The sequence below is a fragment of the Leptinotarsa decemlineata genome, unplaced genomic scaffold, assembly GCF_025532065.1.
Source record: "Leptinotarsa decemlineata unplaced genomic scaffold, Ldec_3_MD MMD2_tig00026314_RagTag_RagTag, whole genome shotgun sequence".
NCBI classification, from domain to species: domain Eukaryota; kingdom Metazoa; phylum Arthropoda; class Insecta; order Coleoptera; family Chrysomelidae; genus Leptinotarsa; species Leptinotarsa decemlineata.
In genome coordinates, this window is record NW_027412684.1 from 6379742 (window position 1) to 6390522 (window position 10781).

Here is a 10781-nt window from a genome sequence, read left to right on the forward strand (position 1 = left end):
AATCTCCAGAAGATTATATATAAATTCGATGTAGATTCAAAAAATGGAAATTTGAATACACATTTGCCCACTTCATTTTGCAGTCTCCTAAGAGGATTTAGTATAGATGAATAAATTGTTCTCCAAATTGAATTTAAATATTTTACATTTGAATATATGAAACAGAAATAAATACATTCCGAAAGAAAGAAATTTTAAACCTTGAATAGTATTTCTAAAATTGGACTGATTTTCTTTTATAACATTTCAGTATGACTGTTCCAATAGATACTTTCATTAATGTACAGTCCTGAAGAGTAGTTTGACAATATCCAATAATTTTACTTTCGACAGCAAAATTATTTTTGTTTATGGTTCTGTTCTCACTTATAAACATCATAACTCAAACTCCATCCATCAACAACACGGTGAATTTCTTTAATATTGAGAAAAAATGAGTATCATCCCCATATAACTCAATATTTCCATGAATTGAGTTCACATTCGATTTTAACGCAACCTTTCCTTGTTTCAGATACAAAACCAAAAGAGCTCAACACGAAAAAGGAATGCACGAGCAGCAAAACAACCCATTGCCATCACCAAGGAGAGTAGCTGTTCCTGTTCTTGTTAGAGATGGGAAACCATGCATCAACGGTGCGCAAAAACCCGAAAATATGCCATTACCTGGACCCATGATGATGGGTTCGTCCCATCATCTACTGTACGGGCAACCAAGAGCGTGGTGGTAGACATATACTACTTTCAAGTACTTTCTATTTGATTTCAGGAAGCCCAAAATTCTTTCTGGAATTGAAACGACTCGGGTAGAAAAACGATAGAAATGGGCATTCTTTTTCACTGTAAACAGTTATACCTCAAAATATGAAAATATTTTCCAATTTCGACTTCACTTCTCATGTTCATTTTTCTTAACAAGTTCATATGTCCATATGATAAAACACATCATTTGAATTTTTTTGTTTGGGCAGTGCATCGAAATATTAATATAATGCAGTACACTAGTATACTGATTTCATCAGATATATGAGGTTACAATCTTAATCCTCATATGTTCAAATCAAATACCTACAAAAAATTAATTAAATATGAAGAATTGAAGAAGTCGAATAGATGAATCTACTGTAAACACTTTTAACACACCAGAACAAAAGCACTAATGCGTGCTTCGCTAAATATCAGGAGACGACAAATAAGTCTAAAACTAATTAATACAGTTTATTGTATGATTTTCACTTCCTCAAGCGTAAACTTGTATACGCTTGAGGAAGGTATTGTATAGAGAAACACGTGTCGCGGTTTTTGTAAAACCTTTTATAGTGAAAATCATACAATAAACTGTATTAATTAGTTTCAATATGGATTTTCATCAAGTATCGACCAGTTCTATTGAAAATAAGTCTTGCAGCTATGCTAGATATTTGTTATATATATGGACGAAACTGACATTAAAGTAGCGTCATTGAATTGACTTCTCATATAAAATATTGTGTTATTTTTTTATAGTACGAGGGTTATCAAAAAGCTGTTTGGAATTGGACCTTTCTCAACTGTTAAAGGCGTCTAAAAGCCTGTTGTTATGTACGGTTATTACAATACAGTGACAAAATTATACAACTAATACTAAGAAATAATTCAATAACACTTATGCAATGTTAGGTTTGTTCAGATGTATATCTAATATAGCTGTAGTTTTAGTCATCTGATGATGGTAACCTGGATTGAAAAATTCGCGTTAAGAGAGTATTTTTGTTCTGGCGAGGAAAAAATGTTCTTAACTGCTTCATTTTACGCCAGAAGTTCGAATTCAATGGAGTTTATTCAACTCAAAATGAATATTTTTTTGGTAATCACTGTACCCCAACTTCATTATTTTGTGTGTGAGAAAAAAAAACACAAAATAATCCACGATGAAAAGTATTGTGGCAAAAGCTATGAATCGACATTTTTTTCGAACTTTTGGTTCTCACAAGTTTCAGATGAGATTAATTGTTTTCTTGAGAAAAACGGAAGCGCCACGTATATCAATTGTTTGTTTCTTGAAAATTACGACTTCGACACTCGAAATTGAGAATTTAAACTCGAAAATTCGATTTAAATTTCGATATTTGGAGATAATAGTCGAAATTTTGAGTTTCATAGTCGTTATCTCCAAGAAACAAATAATATAAAAATATGTGGCCATTCTGCGCTTCCCTGGAAAACATCGTGTCTTGTCAGTAATATCTTTTGTCGATTTCTATGAAACAACATGGAATATATTTGAAATGACTTCTCTTTTTTGGAATATCTGGAAAGGTTATCGTTGTTTTCGAAATAAAGTGTAATAATGTTATCAAAATTAGCTGTTTCTACGGATCAAATATTACCGTGTACTTTTGTACTGAGATAAGATTTCATACGTGACACTCTTGAGTACATTCTCGTGGCTTATTTGATTATCATTTATTTCATTTGATTACTGAGGGAGAAATTTTATTTCCATCTCGCAGATTCAACCTATAGATGGGGTACCAATGTGAAATGTTTCCAAATAATACAAACCAAGAGATATCTGAAAATCTGTGCTTGATAAAGGTTGATACCGATAATATTTAATAATTATTTTGTGAAAGAAATCGATATTGATAGCACTCAAATGTTTCGACATTTTCTATCAGGACAATTGAGATTAATAACACAATTTGAATCTTTGATTGATATTCAAAACTCAGTGTAAGTGAAATTCAATATATTATCATATCTGCAAAATATTTATCGATCTTTTTATATCACTCTTTGAACAAAATTTGAAATTATCAGTGACTACTCCTTTTCCAACAAGAAATTGAGTCACATTACTTTGATAAAGTTTTTAACAGTCACGAGGAAGTACTTGAACTTTATAGAAAGCCTTATGGCCTACTTTATAAATCTAGTCAATAGTTGTTTAATTATATTTCACCATCGTGTGTCACCGTTCATACCCTTCACAATAACTTTTATACTTAGCTGTATGAAGTTTTTTCTAAACATTTTGTAAATAACTAGAGATAGAAGTGTATATGTGTAAATAGTTGAGGATAGATTTGTGTATAGAAGAATAGATAAGGCCAACAAACTTTACTGACTGTGTTATCGCACTATTTGTTTTCTTCTGGTGTACAAAAAATAATTTATTGAAGACAAATAAAAGACATTATATTATGAAATGTGTTGTTTTTTAAGATCGAACAATAGCCACCCAGCTTGAATTTGTAGGCGTAAAAATGTAAAAATATGGCAACGTATGGATATTGGATATTTTACGTATGGATATTTTATTTTTATTGTATATCAACGACTTATGGAAAAAAATCACAAACCGATATATTGCTTGTCTCGTCATTACATTTGGATTCCAGAACGTCGGCTGCGGATGCACATCTTCACCGGCAGCAGGAGGTTGAATAACTCAATGAGGATGTAGAAGTAATTTCGAATTGTGGTGAAAGTAACCAGGTTCTGTATCTGTATCTGCAGAGAAGATATCTGTAAAGCAGATACAGATATATGGGCGGTGTAGGCCAAGACTCGCCGAACACACACTCTCTTATTGACGATAACTCCGGGCACTCGCATAGGAAATGCCTGACAGTCCCATCTTCCTGTTCACACATCCTGCATAGAGGTTTGTCCACTAGGTCAATATTATGGAGGTGTTTCCTTAGTTGACAAAAAAAGGGGGGTAAGAGGTTCCCGCCATCCACCCCTGTCTCTGTATCAGACAGGCCTCTTGGAATCAACGTGAGGTTATTTGTCCTCGATGACTTTATTCACCTTTATTATTTGTTTTTGGGAATGTTGCAATGACGATCGGGCTGTTAAGCCAATTCGGTCTACCTCCCAGTCTACCGCGGAGTTCATTTATTAACCTAGCTTATATAACTGAGGAAAGAATAAGAAAATGAATATAAATGTAGAATGAAGTTTGGCTTTCCTTCTGAGTCCGCATTCAGCCCTTGGGTACGGCCCTTTTAGTTCCTAACATACCTGCTAAGTCCCTCGAAGTTTACGTTGAGCGAAGTTTACGTTGCCATCTTTAGAAAGTCCGCTGTGAGTCTGGCCGGTCCCAAGTCAGTCCTAAAGTCCTCTCGCTCGTTATTGAAAAGTGGGCATTCGTAAATTCTGTGTTTCGGAGTGTTTGGAGTATCACAATTGTCGCAGTTCGGGGTGTCTCTTTTCCCTATTCCATGTAAATGTACCCCAAACTCACCATGGCTGGTCAGTATGGAGGTTGTAGTTCGGCTGAGGGTTTCTATTGGGATGGCAAGGCAGTCTTTTATATTTGGTATTATCTCTCTAGTGTTTCTTCCTTTGTCGGTTTGGTCCCATTCCTCTTGCCATTTGTTTATAATTATAGTTTCAGTATTGCAGCTATCCAAAAGTTTTGCTCTCTCAGTATCACCTCTCTGCCCCATTTTGTTGTCCTGCCAAATCTTCTTAGTTCTTTTATTATCAGTTGAAGTTCCAGGGTTATGAGTATTGGAGGGGTTTTTGAGACGATGCAGGCTGTTTCACAAGGGGTGCTCTTGTATGCTCCACGCATTTGTCTGACGCAGAGTGCCTATAGACTCCTGAGTTTGGTCAGTTGCTTTTTGAATTTAATTTTTCGCAGCCATACGCCACTTGCATATGCGACTATTGGTACTTTCGCTATGTCGTATATAATTATCCAGGATCGGGTGAATCTTCCCCAGTTTCTTTGGGTGTACTTCTTGAGTTCATGCGCAACCCTTTTAGCTTTTACGGTTATGTAGTTTAGGTGGCTTGTCATGGTTAGTTTGTCGTCAATGATTATGCCCAGATACTTTACTTCCCTGGCTCTTCTTATGGGGTTTCCTCTGTATCTACCTGTTGGATTTCTGTTTAAGAAGAGGCCAGCGAACAGCAAGTATTGCGTTTTGTTTGGCGATATCTCTAGCTTGTATTTAAGTTCCCATTCGCTGAGGATTGTCATAGCTTCGAGGATTGTAGTCTCGAGCTCCAGTCGGCTTCTTCCTTTAATTGAGAACACCAGGTCGCCCGCATAAGCCGTCATTTTTAAGTTTCATTCAGCTCCGTTCTTAGCAATGGTTCAACCGTGAGATTTCAGAGAAATGGTCCGAGAACAGACCCCTGTGGGCATCCTTTACTGAGTGTCAGTTGTGCACTCCTTCGATTTGTAAATAACTTTTCTGTCCTTAAAGTAGCTTCTTATTACTTTCATGAACCAATTTGGTAGTCTCTGGTCGCTCATATAGGTTATGAGTCCTGGCCAACACATGTTGTCGAAGGCTCAGGATATGTCCACAAATATTGACATTTTGTGTTTTTTGTTTTCGCTTGTATATTCAGTTACCTCCCTCAAGGCTCCTTCTGTACTTTTTTGTTCTCTAAAGCCATACTGGTTAGCGCTGAAGAGTCGCTCGGCTGGCACTCTGTTTGATATTTTATCTATGAGTATCCTTTCTATGAGTTTTCCGAGCTCCGATTAAAACGTGATTGGTCTTAGGGATTTTGGGTATTTTCTATCCTTATCACGGGCCTTCAATATGGTGGGTAGTCTCCCCTCCTTCCATTTGCTAGGGAGTATTCCCGTTCTGGTTATGAATGAATAGATTTTTATCAGGATTGGACATAGGATATCTATTGTTATTGCAAGGATCTTACCATGTATTCCATCCAGTCCAGGGGCTTTGCCCGGTTTTATTTTGTGACTTGCAAATCGGATGTCTCCGTTAGTGATTATCGGAGACTCTTCCTCGGTACCTCGGCATTCTTCCGCCTGCGCTCGGAGATCCGTGTTCATCTCGGTATCTGTGTGGTGGTCATCGCTTGGCATAAGCCTTTCTACTATTTATTGCAGAGTTTCCTCTTTGCTTTTGGTGAATATGCCGCCAGTTCTTCGGACTTCCGAAATCATATTGGTTAACTTTACTTTTGAACATGCCAGTTTGTATGTGAATCCCCAGGGGTTTGGTCCCAGGTCATTTTCAACGAAGTCAGCCCACGATTGTTGTTTTTCTCTTTTCATCGAGATTTTATATGTTCTTAGACACTCATGGTATTCGTTGTTGGCTGTCCTTTGTCTTTCTCCGGCCCATTGCTCTCTTCTGCTTCGTTGTTGAATTCTTGTTTTGCTTTTGAGGCGTGCTTTTAGGTCCGTGAGTTCAGCTGTCCACCATGTTGAGTATTTGTGTTTATTTGGGACTCTTTTTTCGACTATTTTGTTGATCTCATTTAGTTCCATTGTCAGCCCTTCAACGCAGGTGTTTAGTTCTTCTTCAGTGTTTATAATTGGATGTGCTCGTTCAAGCCTTGTAGTAGCGAGGGTCGCCAGTTCTCTTGTTCGATTAAGGTTGATCCTTTTGAGGCTGTATCTGGGTAAAGTTCCCTCAAATCCATCGTTTCTAGTCCCGCTAATGGTCGCTGTGGATGGCACCTTCTATTATCTCCCAATTTTGGGCTTTATGGAGCAGTCCTCTAGTGACTATGCTGACATCTATGTTGGATTGCTAATTTGCTGTAGCGAATGTATTGAGTGGATTCGCTTCATTCAATACAATTAGCCCGTATTCGTCGATTAGGGATTCTATTTCCTCGCCCTTGGCGTCGGGTCGAGCAGAATGCCACACTGCTGATTTGCTATTGACGTCAGCTGACCAAATTATGTTCATTTCTCGATGTGCGTCAAGGAGTTGTTGAGTGTCAGCTATACCTTCTCGAGCATCTTCACCAAATCTGTAGTACTGGCTTATGAGTATGATGTCTTCTCCTTCATATTGAATCCTAACGCAGGTTCTGCTTTCTTTGTCGAACTGTTCTAAATGTAGGGCATATATCTTGGGGTTGATTACGATTATTGCGGACAATGGTTGGTCCGGCCTATTATGGGCTTTTTTGATTCCTCCGAGGCCAGGGACAATCCATTCTTCTCCTTTGTGGTAAGAGTGCGGCTCTTGGACCAACAGCACGTCCAAGTTGTTCTTCGGCGACTTGTCTTAGTTCTATGGTGGCTGTTCTGGACTTTTGCAGGTTGCATTGTCCGATTTTTATGTTTGGCCTAGGGTCTATAATCTGTATTATGGATTTGTCCCTGAAGCCTCCGCAGGTATGTAGGGCATTCTTTATCTGTCGCTTTGTGGTTGTGGTTATCTATCCTGGCTCTCTCGCAGTTTATGCATTTTGCTCGTCCCCTCTGTGGGCACTCTTTTGTTTTGTGTTCAAGCGCGCATATTCAACACGCTACAAAGCTTCTACAGTCCTTTGCGAAATGCCCATACCTTAGTTGACAGTGGCCAGTCAGAAATCCTACCGTTAAGCGTAGATTTTTCGTGGTCATCGCCAGATATTTCTTCGGCGCAGCTTCCCAGAGTCGCCCATGATGATCTTGGCAAGATCGAATCCTTTGATTCCATCTCATCTCTATAGGGATTGAGCATGGGTGTAACATTTGGCTGGTTCCGCAATCGTCGAAGTCATCAGGCCGTAGATAACCAGGTTCAATTCAATGCCACAAAAGCCCAGGCATCGGTTTTCTTCAAAAAGATAAATGTCTCCGTAATATATAATAATGATATAATATAAAAATGTCAGGTCAGACAATTCCGCTTTCTGCTTCGATAAGTTTGTAAGAGGTTAAAATGGACACCAATATGTCTTGACAAAATCATGTCACTTCTCAAAAGTTTGAACACTGTTCCGAACCAGAAAACTGTACATACCTCAGCATCTTTTGATGCTTTATGCAGCTCAGATCAGACCTTCTTTGGAGACTTGTTCTCGTGTATGGAGCTCCGCCCCCAAACATACCCTGAAGCTGAATTGAGACTCATCAAAAATAATGCCTTTACACCAAATTTATTCAACAGAAACAGTACTTATGTATTAAACATTACAATCAAACATATCTTCTTCAACCATGCGCATTCACTGGACTACATTTGTTTGTTATAATGAAGAGAAAAACGATTATTAAAATTTTCAATGATAACCAGAAGTTACGTGCAGCAGGTAAAACTATCTCAGTTGAAGAAGGAAGCGGGAAAATATTTGTATCCACAACTGCCAAAAACACGGATGAAATACAATACAAAAGTGTCATAGAATTAGTTTCAAAGAATAAGAGTGTAAGAGCGTCGAATAACTAACTACCCGCGGATTGATTTTATCATCCAGAAATCAATTTTTCATATCCCTAAAAACATTATACAACAGTTCGTTATTTTCGGCAGAGGATACAATAAAATAACATATTAAAAGAGTTTACACAAATACAATAATAACTCCTGGAGAATGAAGTTAGCAAAAAATGGACCTACTTGACAACTTTAAGGTGAGTGCTATAGTAATTAGATAAATATCCAATGTACTATTCTAGTAACTTTATTGTAAAAATTTCACTAAACAGTTCACAAAACTGCAATACGTGTTTCGCTATAAAATAGCTTTAGCAAGCGTTTACTAACGAATGATTTTATCAAACTAATCGCTATAGATAACGGTTACAAGGTAGATATTATTGTATCCATTCTTTCCAAAAAACTGCGGAAACATGTAATTTTTCAGGTATATTCCACTTCAGTAAACAATAATGAGCAGGATAGGACATTAACATCCTTTCATGAACCCACTAATAACATCCCCCGTTTTTTAAAAAAGGACAGACTCAGACGTGGCATACTGAATAAATAATAATTTGAGCAAATGAATTGAAAACAATACAGAGAGAATATGAATTGACTTGTATTTCTTGCTCGAAACTTTATATTGGCCAAATGGGGAGAAGCTTTTCCCAAAGAATAAAAGAATATATGTGTAGTTTCTTGGATGTAAAGATCAATGCAAAACCATCTTCAGACAGGGGAGTATGAGTTCCGGCAATACTATGAAGTATTACGTTTGAAAGAGAATTGTTTGAAACTCAATCTTTTGGAGTGCTTAGAAATCAATAGATCCAAGAATTCTGATAATTAATTGAATGACCAAATATAATTCTATACTTCTCCTCTTCTAATGTGGATTTTTTTATATAGTTTATTACATTTTTCATTTAAATTTTCAATTAGTTTTCACCTGAACCTAAAGTCATATAATTCAAATTGTACACGTAGGTACATTAGTTAGAATAATTTTCTGTTATGTTTGGAAATTTCAATTAATTTTTACCTGAACTCAGGTATAGTTACTAGTCATTACCTAGGAAGAAATTCACAAAATAACTTATCGAACACTCAAAGTCCTTTTTTAAAAATCAATTTATTTAGTACAACAAAATAATTAGACAAAGGTACGTCTTTACAGTAAGAAAGTTTGATTATGAATGACGGCCAGTTCCCTGGAATCTTCGCAAGTCGGCTTATCTTCCGGTGTACGCTTTCGTAGACTCAGCATTCTTTCTATGGGAACCGTGTTGGACGTTGATGTAATTCCTCCCCCACAAAATTCAACTCCGGAGGGTTAGCGAGGGAGTTGAACATCGGAAAGTTCTATGTCTCCTCTTGAGCCTTGACTGGGTCGTCTATGGATATACCATGGCAATATCAGCTTCCTATAACAGATGTACAGCAATACTGTGAACAATACTAAGTAAATAGCTATTGTCCACAAACTAGGGGTGTGTGAAATTCTTCCAAATGACACGTCTGGTTGATTATTAATAATTTGAGTTTTAATTTCATGAAGTTCGTCCAGTTTAATATCCTCTAACTGAAGGCTGGAATTCAGGTTTGGAATGGATTCGACTTCTAGGCTCAGATCAGGCAGTAGGATTGGCTGTTTCGGGACTGTAGAAATTCTATCGTTGGCGATTATTTCCTTCTGGCAGATTATTTGGCAACCTACTGGAATTTCTATTAAGTAGGTTCCGGTGAGTTTTAAAATCTCTTCTTGTTCTTCACAGATGAACTTAAGGGTCTCCATGGATGGCAGTAATACGATCCATTGATTGGAATCTTCCAGTCTATTGAAGATTGGTTTGGTGAGCTCTATTCGAACTCGATTGCAAGATGTTATATTCTGTACACTCAGCATCTGAATCTCGCATGCTGGGTTGTTTTTTTCGACTTCTTGAAGGTGTAATTTTTTGCAAGTATAGAATTGCGGTGAAACTCGTAGACATTCGTCGTTTTGGAATGTATAGTACAACTGACTTCTCAATAAATATCTTTTTCGAGGAATTATAGCCTTAAACTGACTCCTTGTGGGAGTGGGTATGGCATATAAATGGTAGTATTCGAAAGAATAAGGATGCATGATAGGAATGTCTAGAATATAGGTAATTTTATTATTCAATATGTAACTTTTGATTCTTATTATATTTTCGAACATGAGCGTGTTATCTAAGGTCACTGAAAATGGTAGTTGCTCTTGTTTTAACTCTTTTTGAATCTTCAGTAGTTCCTTATAAAGATCAGCCGTTTGTATTATACTTGGATGCATTATTTTCAATTTGGAAAATGAGATCGAATTTTCGACATCTTGCAATATTGAATTGATTATTTCATACATGTTTATGATTTGAATCAAAATATCCTTGATAAAAGTTGAATTTTCTTTGTATGTAGTTTGATTTATTATGTGAAAAATTTGTCGAATCTTTGAATCCAACAATTTTTCATTATGACTTATCTGTTGAACTGTGTCATTGAATTTATTTATCAAATCGATGGTTAGACTGTTTTGCTTTTTAATGCTGTTACTCAATTTACTCTGGTTATCTTGAAGTTCTCTGATCAGGTTTTCGTATCTTTCGCCATCAGCGGAATCAAGATTTCCAGTGA

General features: G+C 36.8%; 1 protein-coding gene across 1 annotated transcript in view; it reads left to right on the forward strand.

The window, feature by feature from the left end:
- The window catches only part of LOC111510266 (uncharacterized), a 47145-nt gene extending 43954 nt beyond the window's left edge, over window positions 1–3191 (forward strand). Inside the window, exon 4 of the mRNA XM_074181410.1 lies at window positions 515–3191. Coding sequence (XP_074037511.1) covers window positions 515–731 — 217 coding nt within the window. The 3' untranslated portion in view covers window positions 732–3191. The remainder of the gene's footprint in view (window positions 1–514) is intronic.
- The last annotated feature ends 7590 nt before the right edge of the window (window positions 3192–10781 follow it).